This window comes from Bos taurus, chromosome 27 (genome assembly GCF_002263795.3).
Source record: "Bos taurus isolate L1 Dominette 01449 registration number 42190680 breed Hereford chromosome 27, ARS-UCD2.0, whole genome shotgun sequence".
In the NCBI taxonomy this organism is placed as follows: Eukaryota; Metazoa; Chordata; class Mammalia; order Artiodactyla; family Bovidae; genus Bos; species Bos taurus.
The window spans coordinates 17629480-17652265 of NC_037354.1; the positions used below are offsets into that span (position 1 = coordinate 17629480).

At 41.4% G+C, this 22786-nt stretch overlaps 1 protein-coding gene across 1 annotated transcript; it reads right to left on the bottom strand.

The window, feature by feature from the left end:
* Positions 1 to 5141: 5141 nt before the first annotated feature.
* TRIML2 (tripartite motif family like 2) lies at positions 5142 to 15697 on the bottom strand. Its single transcript, XM_015460857.3, has 7 exons — positions 14909 to 15697; positions 14560 to 14655; positions 12692 to 12883; positions 11207 to 11347; positions 9892 to 9914; positions 9632 to 9732; positions 5142 to 6341 (listed from the first exon to the last, which is right to left on the bottom strand). Exons 1-7 carry the CDS (start codon positions 15098 to 15100, stop codon positions 5770 to 5772), a joined length of 1317 nt encoding a protein of 438 aa, XP_015316343.1. The 5' UTR covers positions 15101 to 15697; the 3' UTR covers positions 5142 to 5769.
* Positions 15698 to 22786: the final 7089 nt, after the last annotated feature.

Below are 22786 nucleotides of genomic sequence, written 5' to 3' on the forward strand. Positions count from 1 at the left end.
CTCGTATGGCAAGAGGGAACCTGGTTAAGAGTTTGACCTGGGATATATGTTGAAGGTATTGCTGACAGACTGAACACAGAATGGGAGCCAACTAAAGGGGCCAGTGATTTTCAAAGTAAATTGAGACAAAGTGAACCTGTGAAGTTCACATAAAACATGAGGTTGGTACATTTGGGAATATAGCTGGCTCTGACTAGGAAAGGCAAGACATCTGTTGGATATTCACATGTACTTTTTAAACTGTTTGAAAAGAGGGCTGGTATGTCATATATCTCCTCTAGTTCCCCAAATCGTCCAGGAAACTAGTACCCTCGCCTCTACCTACACAAGCCAAGAAATTCCACAATGAAAATAAAGAAAGCATATTCTCAGAGGAAGTTCACATTTATAGTCCCTGAAATAAATTCACATGTTTGAAGTTCTGAATCTCAACATCAAACACAGAAATAGCTTTTAGCTTCAGAAATGTCACAGACCACAGAGATAAGGAGATTGCCACCAAATTCACTGAAAGGACTGATGCCAATACTTTGGCCCCCTGATGTGAAGAGCCAACTCACTGGAAAAGATCCTGATGCCGGGAAAGACTGGGGCCAGGAGGAGAAGGGGATGACAGAGGATGCGATGGTTGGATGGCATCACCAACTCAATGGACACGAGTCTGAGCAAACTCAGGGAGATAGTGAAGGACAAGGAAGCCTGCTGTGCTGCAGTTCATGGGGTCACAAAGAGATGGACACAGCTTAGCAACTGGACAACAATGCTTAGACCACTCCCTTTTTCAAAGAGAAAACCCACCAGCATCTGGAATCACCACAGTACTATCTGAAACAACACCCACAAATACACTAAAGATTACCAGGTTAGAATATTCATTAGGATGAACACAAAACTAAGTACTCATTTAGGGGGAAAAAAAGCTTACATAACGTTTCAAAATATTATACAAATACATAAATACTTTCCAGGAAAACAATTTTACATTAAATCTCCATAGACTGCTTCTTTTAAAAAAAAAAAAAAATATTTACTCATTTGGTTGGGCTGGGTCTTATGGGTCTTAATTGAGGCATGCAGGATCTTTTTTTTCCCTCAGTGGCGACATATGGGATCTAGTTCCCTGACCCAGACCAACAGGGAAGTCCTCAACTGCTTCTTTCGAGAACCATGGATTTCACTTTCATATCGTTACTCAACTTCCCACACCTTCCCCTCCAGTCAATCTCAGATCTCACTGAATACCTTTAAGGAGATACAATCTGGGTGGAAAGAAATGAATAGCCTAGTTTTTCAAGAGTTTGTAACACTATCTCTAGGTTTTTAGCATATTTTTGACTCAATAAAACAACATCTATCTCAGAGTTAGAAGACTCAGATGAGGTAATGCATATAAAGCATTTGGAACCTTACCTTGCAGACAGTAGATATACCAACTTAAATTTTAACATGTAATACTTAAATTCAATCTTTTTGTTACTGTACCACATTTATCTATTGCACATAATTCCTCTCACTTGCGGTGAGTTTCTCATCTCACATTTGGTTCTCTTCAGGGCAAATGTCCCACTCCATTGTATACTTTCCCATCGGTCAGGACAGATAAAATGCCAACTGTCTTCATTTCCCATCCATGTGCTTTTTAACTTCAGTGTACCAGTGATGGCATTTATCACATTCTAATCAGGCACTCCAAGAAATCAAAGTTTCAAACCACTTGCCCATTCTCCATGAATTCATTATCTCCTCTATCCCAATTCCTTTTCTTTATTCAAGATTAAGGGAATTACTGCAGTGAGGTCACTTACCTTTTCTTCTTTTAACCCCAGATTATTTCAAGCAGACTGCCCTGACTCCCAGCGGAGGCTAGTAGGTCTAGACCGGTATGGGCTGTGAGCCTTCCTGGGCTCATCCCAGAAATGTGTTAGCAGTTCAGCTATAAACAGTCTCACAACTTAAGTGATCTATATAGGGACAGAGAAGTCATTTCAAGTTATAACTACAGAATGGAACTACATTTTTTTACTTAAGTTTTTTGCCCAACATACACTTATCATACTTGAAATGTTCTAAGGGTAGATACGTCCCCAGTGTCGAGGGATAACCCGAGGTGTTCTAAAGCAGTGGTCCCCGGCCCTTTTGGCATCAGAGACGGTTTCATGGAAGACAGTTTTTCCACGGACCCAGGTGGGGGAAGGGGGACGGTTTGGGGATGATTCAAATGCATTGCATTTATTGTGCATTTTATTTCTATTCTGATTACACTGTGATATATAATGAAATAATTATACAACTCATCATAATGCAGAATCAGTGGGAAGGAAGCCTTGGTCTCCCCCTCATTCTCTTTAAAATACAGACATACATATATATATATTCAGATAATAGTTATGCATATATCCCTCCCCTGCTGCTCACCTCCTGCTGTGTGGCCTGATTCTGGGGACCCCTATTCTAAACCACTGGAAGCTTCTTCCAATGGCCTGAGAGTGCCTAGCTCTTACTGAGTCCAGTTTTCCAAGACATGTAGTTTCTTAGAGTACCTTCCAACTGCCCCTGAGCCAGTCAACAATCTTCCTAAGAGAGCAGCCTGACTGGCAGTCCCAGTCATGTGAACTACACATGCTTGTTACTAAGGAAGGCGTCCAGGCTCACCTTGATCTCTGATCTAACAGCCTGACCCCCCAGCACTAGCACCACACATCCAGCACCTCTGACAGATTAAAATTACAAGCCACACGAAAGGCGGTGTAGTCACTGACCAAATCAGCTGTTCTCTGTTTGCCTTTACTAAACTTACTTCTTAATCTTGGCTGCATGTTGCAAATCACCCACAGAGCTTTGGAAAAGTGATGCCTAGATTCCAATTCCAGAAATCTTTTTTGTTTTTTTCGTTTTGGTTTTTTGGCCACAAGGGATGTGTGATCTTAACTCCCTGACCAGGGACTGAACTTGCAACCCCTGCATTCCCGCATTAGAATGCCAAGTCTTAACCACTGGACTGCCGGAAAAAATATTAGTCACTCAGTTATGTCTGACTCACAGTCCCATGGACTATAGCCTGCTAGGTTCCTCTGTCCATGGGACTCTCCAGGCAAGAATACTGGAGTGGGTTGCCATTTCCTTCTCCAGGGGATCTTCCTGACGCAGGGATAGAACCCAGGTCTCCTGCATTGCAGGTGGATTCTTTACCGTCTGAGCCATCAGCAACTGCCAGGGAAGTCCCTAATCTCAGAGATCTTGATGTAATTAATGTATGTGTAGTGGGGGGATGTAAGAGGTGATGAATACTGGGATTAAAAAAAAAAACCTCAGGTGCTTATAGGATACACAGAATTTACAAACTCGCTGTTGTACATGAAAGACTATGTTTACATTAACCCTTATGCTGTGGGTTGAATTGTCATCCCCCACCATGGGCTTCCCAGGTGGCACTAGCGGTAAAGAACCCACCTGCCAATGCAGGCAGACATTAAGAGATGCGGGTCAGAAAGATCCCCTGGGTCAGAAAGATCCCCTGGAGGAGGGCACAGCAACCCACTCCAGTATTCTTGTTTGGACAGAGGAGCTTGGCAGCCTGGAGTCCACATGGTCACACAGAGCTGGACACAACTGAAGTGACTTAGCACACACATAAGCTTCAACTGCTATACCACCACCCACCTCCAAGAAAAAATTCCTAACTCCTTGTACTTTGTTTGGAAACAGGGTCACTATTAAGTTAAAATGAGCCCATACAGTAGGGTGAACCCCTAGTCCAATGTGATTAATCCCCTTATTTATTTTTTTTAAAGGCCAAAGACCAGACACAGGGAGAACATCACGTGAAGACCGAGGCAGAAAAGGGGAGTGGTACACCTGTAAGGGAACAAAGATTTCCAGCCAACCACGAGAAGCCAGGAGAGAGGCATGCAGCCGCCTTCAGAAGGAACCGAACCTGCCAACACCGTCATTGCTAGCCTTCAGAACTACGAGTAAAGGCACTTTTGAGGTGTAAGCCACTCAGTCTGTGGTACTTCACTGTGGCTGCTGTAACAAACTCAACCACCAGTTCGCCTGAATCTGTTTATTGACCTTTTGGTTCTGACACGAGTGCAGCTCTCTTCCAGGACTTTTAACTTCTAAGCGTCACTTACCCAGCGCCATAATATACAGCACTACTTAATGCTTTCTTCCTCATTTACAATACATATTTGAGAATTCATGGTCTAAGGACTGTTTAACACAAAAGAATGAACAGAAATAGGCATGGTACTTAAATCTCATGGAAAGGCAATCAAAGAACTGTCCAAATAAATATAAAGTCGCAGACTTCCCTGGTGGGTTCAGTGGTTAAGATTCTGTGCTTCCACTGCAGCAGGGGACATGGGTTCGATCCCTGGTGAGAGAAGTTTCACACACTGCAATGTGGCCAAAACATTAAAAAAAAAAAAAAAAAAAGACTTCCCTGATGGTCCAGTGGTTAAGAATCCACCAACCAATGCAGGCAATGGGGGTTCAAGCCTTGGTCCAGGAAGATTCCACATGCCGAGGGGCAACTAAGCCTGTGCATCACTACTACTGAGTCCACACTCCAGAACCCGAGCTCTGCAACAAGAGAAGCCAATGCAATGAGAAGCCTGAGCACCACAACTAGAGGAGCCCCTGCTGACTGGAACTACAATAAGGAATAGCCCCGACTCACTGCAGCGACAGTAAAGAATAGCCTCCACTCGCTGCAACTAGAGAAAGCCTGCACTCAATAAAGACCCAGCATAGCCAGAAACTAAAAATAAAAAAGTAAACAGAATTTTTATAAATTGCAACTGTTGTTTGTATATAAGAAGCTGTAACTGGTGCAGTGATGTTCCAGGATTTGTCATTATATCAAGTATAGTTGCTTTGCAGAGAAACACTTCAGCCAAGATCACCTTTGAGCCTCAGTTTCTACATTCGAATAATAAGGATTAATACACACTTACAGGCTGTTAAAAACATGGAGATCCAGCATGATAAACCTTTCATTAAAAGTCCCTCTAATAAATATTTCATTGTCTTCTTAGCATTGTACGAACCCCTGAGCAAGGCCGCAGAAAAAAATTTTCAGTGGGTGATCAAATAGAGAAAGACGAAGGCAAACACAAGACACCGTTACAAAGCATCAAACTGTCTAATTTCTTCTAAGAAATTTAATTTTCTTATAAGAACGAAATAGAATACTTGAAACAACTTGGAAATACTCACATTTTCTGAAACACATCCTCCCCACCAAGATAAGGTATCCGGGGAAATTAAGTTGTCCTTCATGTGGAATGATGATAGAACTCTTGGCAACATCAGGAATAGGATGTCTCCATTCCACATGTCACTTTGATGACATTCTCAAATCTAAAGTCTTGATTATACCCAATTCTATTTTCTGAAATCTCAAGAGTCCTTAACCCAGTCTTAAGGATCCCAGACTATTTTCTTCTCTAATTTCCCAATCTTATACTACATAGGCACTTGCTGTTCTAATTAGCATGGGGTCCTTTAGTTATTATCATTCATGATTCAGCTTAAATCCAACCACTTCCATGAAAAGGGTATCGAAAGCCGTGCTGTGCCCTCATACTAAGCTGCTTTAGTCATGTCCGACTCTATGCGAGGCTATGGGCTACATGAATGCAAAAGCTCTGGGGTGCTCAACTGGGCTCCATCTCAAGTGCTAAAGATCTTCTACTGGCTTATTTTGAAAAATTATTTATACAAAGTCATGCTTGTAACATTCTGGGCTCTCGTGGTTATTAGATTTCACACCGAAGAGGGCTGAGGGCTAAGAGTATCATTACAAGGAGAAACATGAGGGAGGCAGATACTCAAAGAGTCTGAATTCACACCTCCACTGGAGATACTGAGAGAAAATATAGGCCTGAGAGCTCCCTGGAAGGCGAGATAAGAGAAATTATAGATGAGGGAGCTCTTTGTGGCATCATAGAACGATATCTGCTCATACTCGTAGTCCAGGAAAACTCCAACTCTGTGCACTTGCTCTCTCAAGGAGACCCTTTTGAAAGGGGGGAAAGTCCAGAAGGTGTGATCGGTTCCCATGAGAGATCCTGTGAGCAAGACCTTATTTCCGGAGCTGTTTCTGACGGTGGAGCTCCTGTACACGCCCAGCTGCCACTGCGCCGCCCTGCCCACGTCCACCTCCCAGTAGTGCCGCCCTGAGGTGAAGCTCTGCGCACCCAGCACGGTGGCACTGAAATCAAATCTCTCAGGGTGACCGGGTACACCCCGCTGCACGTTTCTAAGTCTCACACTCCTTAGATCCTCGGACAAGACCAGATAGGGATGAGCTGTTTTAGGGTCCAAAGTTATAGGTCCTGCAGGGAGAAAGAAATTTAGTTACCCGAGGGGTTCGTCAATGCCAGTGACTGATGACTTCAAACATCAGGGGCTTCCTAATGAGATGGCACCAGTCTCAGCCACAAATACTGGAGAGGCAATCTAGGAGAGTCCAGATGAAGGGACCTCTGAGCTCTGTTTCAAGTAATGGAGGGACTTCTCTGGTGGTCCAGTGATTAAGAATCCACCTGCCAATGCAGGAGACATGGGTGTGACCCCTGGTCCGGGAAGATTCCCCATGCTGCAGAGCAACTCAGCCTGTGAGCCGTAACTACTGAGCCCGTGTGTTGCAACTACTGAAACCCATGTGCCTAAGCGGGGTCCCACCACAAGAGACGCCACGACAGGGAGAAGTCCATTTCCCACAACTAGGGAAAGTCTGTGTGCAGCAACAAAGAGCCAGCACGGTCAAAAATAAATACACAAATAAATAAAATTTTTAAACAAATGGACATCACAGAGAAACAAAGTCAGTAAGATAATGGAAGGAGATGCGGTCAATCTGAGGAAGAAGAACAAAACAATGAATAATGGACTATGGAGAGTTGAAAAGCACCTCTCAAACCAGAAAGGAATTCTGCCAGGCCATAAGAATGACCTGACACCCAGTCCTGGCCCAGTATCACCTGAGACTCAAATCTAAACTCCCTAAAGATCTTCCCCAAGCCTGGAACCAACGGGAGCACTGGACTCTCCTATAGAGCAGTTGATTCATGACTCTGGCCTGTGACTGAACTTCCTTCCTTATCTTAAATATCACCAGGGCGCAGCAGAAACATCTGGGAACTGCTGCCTGCAGGACCCTAACACTGAGTAAATCAAAAGTGAATACATTAGAGGCCTGAAAACCTGTGAGAATCCTCCAGAAAAATCAAGCTGAAGTCAAGAAGGCTCACTGTGATTTCTCATACTTGACTGAAAGTGGTAGGTGTCTTCATATCTCTAACTGGTCCTTCTCATCTCCTTCTGTTCAGCCTCTAAATATTGTGACTTCTCAGAGATCGGCCCAGGATCTTCCTTTTTACTCCCTGCATATTCTTTTACCCTAAGTGACTTCATTTAGCCTCAGTTTTAAATATCTTCTATATGTTCATGAGATGGTTGGATGGCATCAGTGACTCGATGGACATGAGTTTGAGCAAGCTCCAGGAGTTGGTGATGGACAGGGAGGCCTGGCATGCTGCAGTCCATGGGGTCGCCGAGTCAGACACGACTGAGGGACTAAACTGAACTGATATGTTCATGACTTACTCCTTTAAAAAGATGACAAATACCAGCTGGACAAAACACAGGAATTTCAAACATTCTCCATCCAAAATGGAACTCCAAACCTATCCCTTCCCAGTTTCTACTTTTTAGTGGAACATATCACTTTATAGTTGGTCAAGCCACAAAACTGTAGCAGTCATTGATTTTTTTCTTTACCATCTAATCCACTAGAAACTTTTATGGGCAAGTGAAGATGCATCTCTGGACCTAATTCACATCAGTATTAAAGTGGTCTTAAAAACCACAAGCCTTAAATTTTAAATTTCAGCTTGTCCCAAGATCCTAGGATTTTCAGAAGACTGGCAGAAATAAATGCAAATTGTCTCTGGAAGAATGTACACCTTTTATTCCTATCTGAAAAGAACTTATAAAAATAATATCTAAGGAAAAAAGGAAAGCTCACTATTGAAAAAAAATCATTAACCACACACTCAAAGTGAGACTAGCAGAAAAAAATCTGAAGAACTTTACTTACTGGAATTGCCAGGCATAAACTCTACAATAAATTTTACTTCTATATTTAAAGAAAAAAGAAAAACTTCTAGTCCTATAGAATACAGGAAACTAAAAAAAGCAAGACTAAGTGGGCTTGACAACTAAATAAGATTATCTAGAAATAAAATATTAAAATATTGAAATTTTAATATTAAAATATAAAAATTTTAATATTAAAATATAAAAATTTTAATATTAAAATATAAAATAAAGTATTAAAATGCCAATGGATGATTACAAGGAAAGAAAGCTACAGAAAATATGCATTAACATAAATGCAAAAATTCTTTTAAAAACATTAAAAGAACACTTGCCAAAGTACATACACTTTGGCAATATATAAAATGGATAAAACATTATCCTGGGAATGCAAAGTTGGCTCAACATATGAAGCAAACATAATTCACATTAACAAAGAAAAAATGGATATTTTGGTAGATACAGACAAAAACATCTCTTAAGTTCACCATCTGTTCATGATACGAAATCTTACTGAATCAGGAATAGATGGGGAACTTCCTCAACATGACAAAAGGCAGCTGTGGAAAAACCTACAGCTAACATTAATGGTCAATCTTTTCTCCCTAAGATCAAGAAAAAGATTCTTACCACTCCTATTCACCATTACATTGAAGCATTGAAGGTCCTAGTAAGTGCAATAGGTTAAGAAAAATACAGAAAAGGCTTACAGACTAGAAAGGAAGAAATAAACTGATATTTAATTTCACTAATAGAACTAAAAAACACTTACGTATCTGCCTAATTAAATATGTACAATATTAGCTGAAAACTATAGAACACCGTTGAGAGAAATCAAAGATGACCTAAATAAGTGGAGATATATCACCTTATCCCCAAGTTGTTCTACAGACTCAGTGTAACACCAACCAAAACCCCAGCAGGCTTTTTGTAGAAGTCAACAAGCTCACTTTGAAATTTATGTGGAGAAAGATTTAGAGTAGCCAAAATTATTTTTAAAGAAAAAATCTGGAGAACTCACAGTGCCCAATTTTAAGACTTTCTATAGAATAATCAATCAAGCCAGTATGATATTACCAAAAGTATAAATAACGATCAATGAATCTATTAGACTCAAAACAGGTCTGTTCATTTTCAAGTGATTTTCAACAAATGATGTTAGAACAACTGAATACACATATATACAAAAAAGGAGGAGAGTTGTACCATGTCTTGAATAGTACGTAAATAGTAACTTCAAATGAATAAGACCTAAGAGCAAAAACTAAAACTGTAAAACTTCTAGAAGGAAATCTTTGTTGCGGTAAATTTCTTAGGCCACAGAAAGAACAAACCATAGGAAAGAAAATGATAAACTGAACTTCAAAATCTAAAACTTCTGCTCTTCAAAAGATACTACTAGGTAAATGAAAATACAAACCATGGGAGAAATATCTGCAAATACAGAGTCTCTTTAAATCCTTCAGCTGTCTGGAATTTATACAAATATAAAATGTCCTGTGATCATGGACATGTGTCAACTTACTTTGCAGCACTTTGAGCATTTTGCTCATTCCTGTTATTTGGCACAAACTCAGGTCTGTGATTTGGGCGGGCTGTAGAAACTGATATAGTAGTGACTCACTCCTGTTAAAGAAATGATAATCTCAGTTATCCATGCAGACCTCAGGCTCCTCCATCCAGTAGGTGGTTCTCATTGCTACCCGCATCCCAAAACTCCACCCTTGTGTGCTCACATATCAGACTGTGAATCTGACCCAAATGTTTCCAAAATGATTAACTTACCTTTCCAAAGCATATTTTGCATTCTATAGGATGAAAAAAGAGGAAAAAAATTACTAGGGGGTATTTGAGCCAAGCCTTTTGTGACTTGTCCTCATGAAAATATTTTCTCTCATAATAACAAAACTCGATTTCCAAGTAATTTCTTCAGCCTCATGGTGCTAATTCTCAGATATCAAATTTCAACACTGAACAGGAAATCAAAAAAATGCTTGAAATCACTGTTATATTCCCAAGGGAAATAATCCTCTCTACTTCACATAGAGGATGCTCCTCATTCAAATTCTGCCCATCTACCTGATTTCTATACTGGGGGCGGCAGGAACTTAGCCTGCGACGCTGGGGACGGTGGCTGGAACGAGGTCAGGAACTGAACGTAACTGGGTCACACCTGTCTGTGCCGTCTGGAACGAGGCTTGGCTCTACGACAGAACCTAACTGTTTATGTCCAGGTGCATCTGAATAGTTTTTTTTTTTTGTATAGTCTTTAAAATATAAAAATGTACTTATTGAAAATGGTAACCATGTTGTGCTGTGCTTAGTTGCTCAATCGTGTCTGACTCTTTGCAACCCCACAGACTGTAGTCCACCAGGCTCCTCTGTCCATGGGATTCTCCAGGCAAGAATACTAGAGTGGGTTGCCATGCCCTCCTCCAGGGGATCTTCCCAACCCAGGGATCGAACCCAGATCTCCTGCATTGTAGGCAAATTCTTTACCATCCAAACCACCAAGGAAGTCCCAAAGCATGCTCCTGAACAAAATTTAAAATATACAATACTGGGAATGCCTTGGCACTCACTGGACTCTGCGTGTGTGTGTGTGTGTGCGTGTGCTGAGTCTGAATGCTCTGGACTCTGCATTCTTACTCCCAGTGTGTGTGTGTCTGTGTGTGTGTGGGCGCGTGCGCGCACGCAGTGAGTCGTGACAAACTCTTTGTGACCCTATGGAGTATACCCACTAGGCTCCCCTGTCTATGGGATTTCCCAAGCAAGAACACTGAAGAGGGTTGCCATTTCTTCCTCCAGGGGATCTTCTCAACCCAGGGCTGGAAATCTGCACTGCAGGCAGATTCTTTACCACTGAGTCACTGGGGAAGCCCACTTACCCTAGTAAAGGGCATGTCAATTCAAACTTAACTATTGATCAGTGAAGCAGCTCTGTACATACTATGATTTTAGGATGAGTCATAATGCTTTTGACAGTCTTCAAGTAGGCCTGAAGATCACTGGGTACTGTATTCTAGCACTGACTCCTAATAAGTACTATCCACGTCTCATTTCTCAAATACTGTAGTGAAGGTTATTTCCAGACTCTTACCTGGAGCAACACTGAGGCAGGCTGCCTACACTTCCTCTCGAGCTCTGTGGTGATCTGCTGGAGGCTGCAGATCTGTTCAGAAAGCCTGACTTCACTCTCCTTCAGTTTCTTCATGTTCTCTCTCCCCAGAAAGTTCAGTCTCTGCAGAAGCATCTCTTTATTACTATTCAACAACTGGCAGTTTCTCTTACTGGCTAATTCAACCATCTCGTTAAAAACCCACTCTATTGCCTGCCAACCCAGAAACAGACGTAACTGGGTAAGGCCAGGATATTCCTCTGTGTCAAGCAAGACACCTCAACAGACCCTTGATTCTCTGACATACTGTATCTATGTTGATGTGGACAGTATCCTTCTATCTACTTAATCAGTTCACAACTTGGACCTAAAACAGGTCACTTTCTTTTTTTGGCTGTTCAGTTTTGTTCAGGAAGTTTCTTATTTCCTTCATTAAAACTAAGACTTACTATAATTTAATTAAATATTAAATTCAACCAATAATAAAAAACATAATCAAACCACTGATACGAGGTTCCTTCCTACTCTTGCAAAGATGCTCCATCTAGGCACGTATGAGAATGTTCATGCTATTTTTTTCTTAACACAAGTGATGTCATATTCCAGTGCTGATCTGGCAACTTGCTTTTTTTCTTAATAGATAATATGCTCTTGGAGAGCATTCCTTATCCATACATATTAAAGCCATGTTATCTTTTCTAAAGGTTAAAGAGCATTCCATTGTATGTCCTATACAATGCATTTCATGAGTCCAATATTGATGGACACAGGTTGAATCCACTCTCCTGCTATCAACAAATGTTAAAGTAATAAGAACACTTAAACTTACATTTACATTACGCAATAATGAACACATGTACAAACACTATTTAAAGAGCTTCATGTAGATTATCACACAATATTATGAACTCAGGGCCATTATCATTTTACATCTAAGGAAAGTAAGCCAGAGCTTAAGCAGAATGTCTAAAGCCACCTATTGTCATTCGGTCACTCATTTGTGTCTAACAGTTTGTGATCCCATGGACTGTAGCCCACCAGACTCCTCTGTCTGTGGGATTTCCCAGGTAGGAATACTGGATCGCATTGCTATTTCCTCCTCCAGGGGATCTTCCCAGACCAGGGACCAAACGAAGGTGAATTCTTTACCACTGAGCCACCAGGGAAAGTGGCCAATGAGACTAGTAAATTACAGAACCCAGTTAGGAATCACATCAGTTTGGCTTCAGAGACTTTCTCTAAGCCATGGCTCTGTACTGAAATCATTTTACAACATCCCTTATGAATGTGTCTTTTTATATGCATGCAAATGTATCTGCAAAACAAATTATCAGGAATAGAACTGTGGGGTGACTATATATATACACATTATTTTAATAAAAGCATAGTTGTCAGTGGTTGTGCCATTTTAGCTCTTCTTTCTTTCATTTCCCAAATATTGTAAGGATGCCACGTTGCATATCTCACCTGTAGTGTTTCCTGGAACTTCTCCTTTAGGTTCGTGGCAAACTCCATCAGTTGGTTCTGACTGGTTTGTCTTAAATTCAGGTTGAATCTGCCTTGCAGGCTTTGCAAATTCATCTCATTTTCTTCAGTCATCAACCGGATCCTTATGCTATATTCAGACTCAATCATTTCTTTAAAATTCTGCTCCTCTTTCTTCATCATAGACACAGAAATGAGATTTCAGGTTAAATACTAGAGACAATTATTTATGGTCCTTTTCCATCTATAATTCTAATATAAATCCAAGGAAATAGAAAGTACTGGAGAGGAAATAATAGGCATAGATACAAAGGACAAAGGGAATTTCAGGGTCAACATCAGCCAAGGTATCAACACAATTTTAGAACATGAAATGCAGATAGAGACATGTTCACTGACAGGAAACTGAGGAATCTACACAACTTCAGGACCAAAGAGCAGGAGATCAGGAAAACTGGAAGGTAGGACCAACAGCTTTTGCTGATGCTTTGGACAGTGGATGAGAGGAGAAGAGGAATCAACGGGTGACCCCAAGGTTTTTAGATAAAGAACAGAGCTGCCAAAACATAAAATGCGAACTATGGATGGGACAGATTCTAGACATGGGGAAGTGTATCAGCAACTCAGTTTAGGATATGTTGATTTTGATAAGTCAGCCATCCAAGGAGAGATACTAGGCAGAAAGTTGGACATGAAAGCCCACTACTTGGAAAGTCTGAGCTAGAGACATATATTGGGAGTAGTTGGCTTAACAACTGTATTTAGGGACTTCCCTGGAGGTCCAGTGGTTAGGACTCTGCATTTCCACTGAAGGGGCACTGGTTCGATCCCTGGTCAGGGAACTAAGATTCCACATGCAGCATGGTGCAGCCAAAACAACCACAACAAAATGACCATATTTAACCTCATGACACTACTGAGTGAAGATTTATCAAGACCCTGACTGTTCTCACCACTTCCACTACCCCTCCCGCCACAGTTCACCATCACGTGGCCCTGATTATTGCAAACAGTCCCCTTCAGGTACTCCCTACCTGTGGTCTCACCCTCTTACAGTCTATATATTATTTTTCAGCTTCTGTTCCCTTAACAGACTTTTACAAGATATTGACTATAGTTCCCTGTGCTTTAGAGTAGGTCCTTGTTAATTTTCTATTTTATATATAGTACTGTGAATATGTTAGGGCTTCCTGGGTGGCTCAGCAGTAAAGAATCGGCCTGCAATCCTCCTGCAGTGCATGTCAATGCCAAACTCCTAATTGACACGCCCCGAATAGAAATTCTTACATTGACCTTTAAATGCCTTCAGGATTTACACTGCCACATCCAAAGTACAAACGATGCTCAATCTCCTACGGCATTGTTAACTGCACTATCAGTCTTTTTTATATTTATAAATAAGGTATAAAAATGCCATCTCCCTAACAAATTTAATATAGTTAATTTGTATTTCTCTTAACGAGCGTATGAACCAATTCAGTCTACTCAAAAGATTATCTGCATTTGCTTTTCTGCAAGCTCTCATGTCTTTGATCATTTCTCTATGGAGTTTCTAGTCTTCTCCTACTGACGTTTTGTTTTTGTTGCAGTATCTTAGTTCCCTGAACAGGAATTGAACCCATGTCCCTTGAAGTGGAACTGTGTCCAGTCTTAACCACTGGAGCTCCAGGGAAGTCCCCTGCTTATTGACTTTTAAGAGCTCTTTATACATGAAGAAATTAATACTTTTCCTACCTATGGATTTTTAAGTAACTTTTCCTGCTGTGCCATTGGTCTTATGATGCTGTTTATGTTATTTGCTAGCCAACATTATAGGTAATTTCCGCCCAAGAATCAAGATAAGCACTGACCTGCATCATCACCATTCTTTCTTGTTCATCAGCCAGTATGATTTTAGCTGCTTCAAGTTTCTCCTTCAATGTGTCCAACATCTCCTGGAATAACTTCTGCAGAGAAATATATCACAGTAATTGCTTTACAACAGCTCGATTCCTAACCTTAGACAACTGAAAGGCCAATAGCCCTGACTACACGTGGAAGGTCTGCATTTGGTACTTATCTAGTATTCCGTTGATCAACATCAACTAAAGGAATGGCCTTGAAGGATCAGAATACCTGTTCCCCAAACAAATAAGGTAATTAATGAAAAGAGGAGGCAGCCAAAATGGCAGGGTGGTCTGGGATCCGTATGAAGCTTACCCTGTACTTCTCGGCCGCCTCTGGCACTTCATTCACCACCACGGGACTCCCACGCTCCTGGGGCGGGAGGCTGTGGCCACAAACCGCCATTTGGTCACCACTGCGGAACAGCTGCGGTGGCTGCGGGCGTGTCTCACAGCGGACACCTCCTGGGGTGTCTTGCTCTAACTGGGAGCGGGGCCTTTTGGACATCCCGGCAGGTGGCCCTCGGTGGAGATGATCAGGCTGTTTCTAAGGCGGTATACACCTCCCCACACGCCGAACGGGAAAGGAGTGCGGGGTTCTAGGGCAGACGCACTCGGCAGCCTCCGTCCTCCGCAGTCAAGGGTCCTGGACTCTTTGGATCCAGCAAACCTTCTGCAACCACGAGCCTGAGGAACGAGACACGATGAATTCCACCAATGGTCAAGTTCTCCGAGAATTTCAAGTTATTGAAAATAATTAACAAGTGACAAAATAGCAAAGTGCTTCCCAGTAAGTCATTAAAAAACGAAAAGAAGAAAAGTCACGCTCAAAGGAAAGCACACTGTGGCAAAGAGCAGGAAAGGAACTTCTGGAACTAAAAGCAGACAGAGCCTAGCCTCAGGCACTGCAGTCGCAAGCCGAAGGAATCCCTCCCTCACCTAGTTGCTCGCAGAGATCCACAAAGTGAGGCTCCTTAAACCAGACGGACGGGAACTGTTGTGTCACCGCGTTCCAAGGAGGCACTCCTTTTCACGTCTGGCTTCCAGGCGCGCAAGCTTCTCTGTGCCTGAGAGGCGCTCTGTGGAGCTCCACAACTGCGCATGCGCCTGGCTGAGGCGCCATTTTTGTGCCTGAAGGGTAAGGCGTGTCACACCAGAGACTAGGCCGTTGAAGGATGTTTGCTAAAAAAATAAATGAAAGAAAAAAAAGAAAGTTAAGTCGCTCTGTTGTCTCTGACTCTTTGCGACCCCATGACTATAACCTACCAGGCTCCTCTGTCCATGGGATTCTCCAAACAAGAATACTGGAGTGGGTTGTCATTTCCTGGGGATCTTCCCAACCCAGGGATGGAACCCAGGTCGCCCGCGTTGCAGGCATGAGGGAAGCCACAAACCCCAAGTAAATAAACCTTTTCAAAAATACTGAAGGGAAATTGCACGTATTTATATGTACATATGGGATCTGGCCGTGGCGCTAGTGGTAAAGAACCTGCCTGCCAATGCAGGAGATGTAAGAGACATCAGTTAGATCCCTGGGTCAGGAAGATTCCCTGGAGAAGGGCATGGCAACCCACTCCAGTTATTCTTGCCTGGAGAATCCCGTGGACAGAGCAGCCTGGCGGGCTACAGTCCATGGGGTCGTAGAGTCAAGACACGACTGAAGCAGCTAAGCGCAACACAGCACAAATGTACATATTTGCGCTTCCTGGGTGGCTAAGTGGTAAACAATCTGCCTGCAATGCAGGAGACACAGGTCCCATCTCTAGGTGAGGAAGACCCCCACCCCCACCCCCCACGCCCGCCCCTGGAGAAGGAAATGGCAATCAGCTCCAGTATTCTTGTCTGGGAAGTCCCTGGACAGAGGAACTTGCCAGAGGGAAGGGACTGAGCTACTAAACAACAAAGTATGTGCATAAATACATGTAGGTAATACATATGCACATATGTGCATATATACAAATATATTTTAAGAAAACAGAACAAATGATCTATAATCCGTGCATCCCCATTTCCAGACAATTCTGATAACGTTTGAGCAACAATTCTACCTTTTCCCTAGATATATTTTAATTATGTTATTAAAATGTATTACCTACTGAATTTGGAAATCTTTCCCAATGAGGAATCGCCTTAGTTTCCTTGTCTAACCCCATCTGTAGCCATTGTCGATGACACTGTAACACCAGATTTACATTTGCCCATTCTGTCTCATTAGCCAGCTCTTTTTAACAACATCTCTTGCAAAGAATTAACTTGAAAGAAAGCAGAACTCCAAAACTTTTATTTCTGGATTCATTGGCTTCTTTTTGCCTCTCATACTTGCAATTCCGCCTAAACTTGACCATCTACTGTGGAGCCCTATACCAAGGTCACAGGTGTGAAGCCCTGTACCAAGATCCCAGGATAAAAATCTCTGGAACTGACCAAGCCCCATAGCAATTGTTGCCATGAGCCTCCAGATCTAAACCGGCCAGTTTCCTGACACCTAATGACACCATTCCAGTAGGAATTTTCTGTCTTGAGGCTATGAATATTGGCTGCAAGCCTGCCGAAGTGTTCGGCTCTCCCTTGAACCAACCCACTATTCTAATACTGTTCTGTCTCTCTCTCTCTAATAAACTTTATTCTCTTCTCATTCTGCCTGATGTCTGAAAATTCTTTTCCAGCCCATGCATGGACCATGACATCATCTAGGCCTTTTACTCTTTTTTAATTTTTAAGATACATGAAACAATAAAAATTCTGAAGCTGTTATTCTTATATATTCAATGTATGAAGACATTGTTATTTTGCTAGGGTACATGCTAAAGCAGCAGACTTGATTTGCCTTTTCACTATGTTGACATTTGCACTGATAGTAGATAAAACTGCTGGTGTCCTACCATCAAGGAAGTAGCAGCAAACAGGACCACAGTCATTTACTGTATTTCTCTACCTATTTGTAGACTTCCAGTTTTTAAAAAAAAAATCTGTTTTAATTAAAAACATTCATATTTCTTGCTGCTGTGGTAAAATATTAAATCTCAACCATTGAGGACAGAATTTAGGGACTTCCCACAATCCTGTGGTTAAAACTCTGCACTTCAAATTCAGGGAACACAAGTTCGATCCCTGGTCAGGGATCTATGATCTCAAATGCTGAGCCATGCTGTCAAAAAAAAAAAAAAAGATAGGATTTAGCATACCAGGTGACAAGATAGAAATGTGTAAAACATTTATGTTGCTTATGGAAAAACAATGGATGTCTCACAAAAATGCATTTTTTCTGATTAAGTTGCAAGCTATACTAGTGCTATTTTTTTCATAGGTCATTTTTAGTAGAAAGACTGTGGTCATTCACATGTAGTGATTTGGAAAGACGTTTTTTCAAACACTGTCATCTCAAGGAAACTAAGTGCATTAGTTCCCAGTGATAAAATCTGAGCTTTTAAGCAAAAATGAGAGTTTTAGAAAACTTGTATCTACTATTCTAAGCTTGACAGCTTCCCGATACTTGGTCTTTTCTGATGAAATTAGTAGAGATATTAACAACTCATTGTTTTTGCTATTGTAAAATGAAATCTGTCCACATTTGGAAAACCTGCAAATTCAGTGAACCAATTAAAAGATGCTTGCTCCTTGGAAGAAAAGCTATGACAAACCTAGACAATGTATTAAAAAACAGAGACATTTCTTTGCCAACCAAGGTCTATATGGTCAAAGCAATGATTTTTCCAGCAGTCTTGTATGGATGTGAGAGGTGAGTATAAAGATGGTTGATCTTTATACCAAAGAATTGATGCTTTTGAACTGTGGTGTTGGAGAAAAGGATTGAGAGTCCCTTGGACTGCAAGGAGATCAACCAGTCCATCCTAAGGGAAATCAGTCTTGAATATTCATTCGAAGGACTGATGCTGAAGCTGAATCTCCAATACTTTGGCCACCTGATATGAAGAAATGTCTGATGGAAAAGACCCTGATGCTGGGAAAGTTAGAAGGTGGGAGAAGGGGACAACAGAGGATGAGATAGCTGAATGCCATCACCGACTCAATGGACATGAGTTTGAGCAAGCTCCCAGAGATGGTGAAGGACAGAGAAACCTGGTATGGTGCAGTCCATGGGGTCACAAAGAGTCACACAACTGAGTGACTGAACAAGTTATTTTCTAAAAGCTCAATGCATGATATTACAAGATTATGAAAGGGTAAAGTGGATTCAAAGTATAAAATCAGTGAACTTTCGTGTTACCGAGGACACAACATTCATTAATATGATTTAAAAACAAACAATTATCTGAAAAGGTATAGAATGATCTCCCCTTTCCCAACTATGTCCTAGTGTGAGGACAGATTTTCTTCATGGACTCCAGCTAAAATAACATTGCAATGGATAGAATGTTAGAATAGATATAAATCAAAAATTAAAGAGATATGCAATTTTTAAAATCATGCCTCTTGTCTTGAAGAACTGTTTAGAAAAGGTTCTTCATAAAAATGTTTATTTTTAATATTTCTGTGAACCATGTTTAAGCCTTTCAGCTGTTTTTTACCTGACAGGTTTTTGGTCTTTTTTTCTTAATTTTAAGATATACATTAAATAGACCATCCCCTTATTATACAAATTGCAAATATTTATCCTCTACTTATCATCTGGATTTGAATTTACTCCAGTTGTTTTTTACTGGGTCCTTTCAAATCCTTGAGCTTGTCTTGCCTCCCTGAACATAATGTAGACTGAAAAACCAAAGCAGAACACTGATCCATTACAAAAATGAAGGCTTTTAGAAAGTCAGTGGTAACTCCTGGCCTTATCTTGAGCTCTCAGCAGTGAAAATAGTTGGCCAGGAACAGTTTCCTTTCTTTGCAATCAGGATCTTGTAAATGACATCCCTTCTACTTAATTTGCCTGTTTCTCAGCATTCTTTTTTTTTTTTTTGGCTTTGAATCCTCTTGAACCTCTAAATTTTCACAGGCTTCAAGGGTCAGTGTTGGTTCCTTTCCTTCTAGTTCTAATATCTCCCTAGGTAATCCACATTTACTTCCAAACGTTTATTTAATCATCTACCTAGACCCGGCACTCCCAACTCATCTGCAATTCAATGTCTAATAAGCACCCCACATTAACATACCTGTAACACTTTTGGATTTTAATCAATAATGCTTTCCCTCCCCCAACTCCCTGGTGGCTCAGATGATAAAGAATTTGCCAGCAAATGCACAGATGCCTGTTTGACCCCTGGGTCAGAAAGATCCCCTGGAGGAGGAAATGGCAACCCATTCCAGTATTCTTGAGTCAGACCCCAAACTCACTTTAAAATTTCATTTGGAAGCACCATGTACCACCATCAATTCCTCACCTCTATTAGTTCATACTCAATCCTGCCCCACTCCTATCTCTAAATCATCAGCACAACAGCCAGAATACTATCTTTTGGGGGGTAAGAGCTTTTTTAAAAAAAAAAAACAAAAAAACAATTTTTTATTTTATATTGAAATATAGCCCATTAACAATGTTGTGACAGTTTCAGGTGGAGAGCAAGGGACTCAGCCACACATAAACACGTATCCATTCTCCCCCAGACCCCCATCCAGGTTGCCACGTAACAATAAGCAGAGTTCCACATGCTATATAGTAAGCCCCTGTGGGTTATCCATTTTTAATATATCAGCGTAGACATGTCCATCCCAAACTCCCCAACTATCCCTCACCTGATCCTTGTACCCTGGCAACCATAAGTTTGTTCCCTCAGTCTGTGAATTCAAAAACCTTAATCGAGTTTCTTTTTTTTTTTTTAATTTGGCTGTGTGGCTTTCAGATTGTAGTTCCCCCACCAGGGATTGAACTGGCATCCTCAGCAGTGAAATCTCAGGGTCCTACCATTGGAGAGAATTCCCTCTAATCATTTCTAATAACTTCCCACGGCACTTAGGATAAAATTCAAAGGCTAACACAGTTCTAGATGATCTGGCCTCCTGCCCAGAGAATCCGATGGATAGAGAAGACTGGTGGGCTACAATCGTTGGGGTCACAAAGAGTCGGGCTACAGTCTTGGGGTCACTGAGCAACTAACACGTTCGCTTTTTCTTTCAGCCCTCTTTCCTCCCTACAGTTCTCAGCTCAAATATCACTTCCTCTGAGATTCCTTTCTCTAACTATCCAACTTGAAATACCTTCCCACCATTTATAATCATTTCCTCTGTATCTATTTTATCTAACACTGAGTAAATATTTTAAATCAAACCAGCACAAAGAGAAATCAGTGAAGGACAGAGAATAGAGATAAAATATTTTTACAGGAGCCAGGTGAAAACAAAGTAGGAGATCATGAGTACGTTATCTATGCACCAAATTCATACCTATTCTTGTTTTTTTATAATTTTATTTATTTTTTGCCCTGGCTTTTTTCTCTTACCCTTTTATACCATTGTATTGTATATATGTTTCTAAAGCTTCCCTGAATACTAAAATCAAGCTTAGGTATTTAAAGAAAACCATGATTAAGGAAGCTTCCCTGGTGACTCAAAGGGTCTGCAATGTGGGAAGCCTCGGTTGGATCCCTGGGTGGGGAAGATCCCCTGGGGAAGGGATTGGCAACCCACTCCAGTATTCTTGCCTGGAGAATTCCATAGACAAAGGAGCCTGGCGGGCTACAGTCCATGGGGTCGCAGAGAGTCTGACACGACTGGGCAACTGAGCACGCACATGATTTTCTTCAGAGAAAAGCTTCCCTTTCTTTGTAATCCTGAGTATTTCCTTTCGGGGAAAGAGCAAGAAAAATGGAAACCTAGGAGCTTTGATCTATTCAGCTACTCCCTCAATCCCTCCCTCTCATCATCAGGTAGGGAACTGGTCACATTTCACATCCTATCCATACAATAAATCTAGGCCAGAGGTTATCAAAGTTCAGTGAACACTAGGATCATCTCAGCTTATTCAAACGGATTTCTGGGCCCCGCCCTAACAGTCTTCTTGGGGTAGATCTGAGGTGGAGCCCTAATTTGCATTTTAATGAGTTCTTAGAAATGCCCAATAGTCAGGGACCTTCTTCAGGCATTTCAGTCTCTGTGGCCAGGTGAATATTTCATTCTTTCCTATACCTCCAATGTCTTCCCTTGTGGCTCAGCTGGTAAAGAATCTGCCTGCAATGCAGGAGACCGGAATTCAATCCGTGGGTTGGGAAGATCCACTGGAGAAGGAAATGGCAACGCACTCGAGCCTAGAGAATCCCATGTAGCCTGGTGGGCTACAGTCCATGGGGTCAAAAGAGTCAGACAGGACTTAGCGACTACACCACCATCAAGGTCTAATTAAGGGGTTACTACCTGGTAGGCACTACATAAATGTTTTTGTTGGTGGTTTATTTTTGTTCTTCATGAACATCATGTATATAGTGACAATTTTCACAGGAAGAAATTCTTCACAAGCATTACCTGAGACTGATTCAGTTCTTTCCTTAGCCATCCCATTTTATCCTAAACCATTGAATAGTTTTTATTAGAGAACAATGCCCGAGTTCATTGTTTGCTGAAAGAAGTGATCATTGCTTTATTTGTAGGTAGGAAAGAGAGAAACAGCTGCCTGACTAAGGAATGTGCTCTAGAATGGGAGGTCAAGGGTAATCTCAGATAGCTCTTAGTTGACCTCACTGGATGGCTTCCCAGATGGAGCTAGAACCTGCCTGTGCAGGAAACATAAGAGACTCTGGTTCAATCCCTAGGTTGGGAAGATCCCCTGGAGAAGGAAATGGCAACCCACTAGAGTATTCTTGCTTGGAGAATAACCCTGGATAGAGTAGCCTGGGGGTCTACAGTCCGTGCGTCTGTTCGAGCATCCTAAGCCGCTCAATCTTGTCAGACTCTGAGACCCATGGGCTAGTTGCCTGCTAAGCTCTCAAAGAGCCAGACAGACTGAAGTGACTTATCATGACCTCAGCAGAAGGACAATCTGCACAACTCCACAAGTTTTATAATTCTGTCTCTGAAAAGTTTGTGTTTTTAAAATTTAATTTAAATATTTTGCATCAATCAGTGTGCCACTGATCAAATATCAATGCCTGTTTTGTTTTTTTGTTTTTTTTTTGTGGTGGTGGTTTTAAAACTACCAGACAGGACAATGAAAAAATTCTTCTGCTTGCTATCTGATCTTCCAAAACCTAGTTCCACCCTATGGAATCTTAAGTATACATCCTTTCTCTTTATCTCAAATGACACTCCC

Bases quoted from the DNA above. Each gene is read 5' to 3' on its own strand.
- TRIML2 (XM_015460857.3), bottom strand. From the start codon at position 15,100: ATGTCCAAAAGGCCCCGCTCCCAGTTAGAGCAAGACACCCCAGGAGGT. The intron at 14,656-14,908 runs GTAAGCTTCATA...ATTTCTCTGCAG, and splicing joins AGGCGGCCGAGAAGTACAGG to AAGTTATTCCAGGAGATGTT. The intron at 9,733-9,891 runs GTAAGTTAATCA...TTTCTTTAACAG, and splicing joins GCAAAATATGCTTTGGAAAG to GAGTGAGTCACTACTATATC.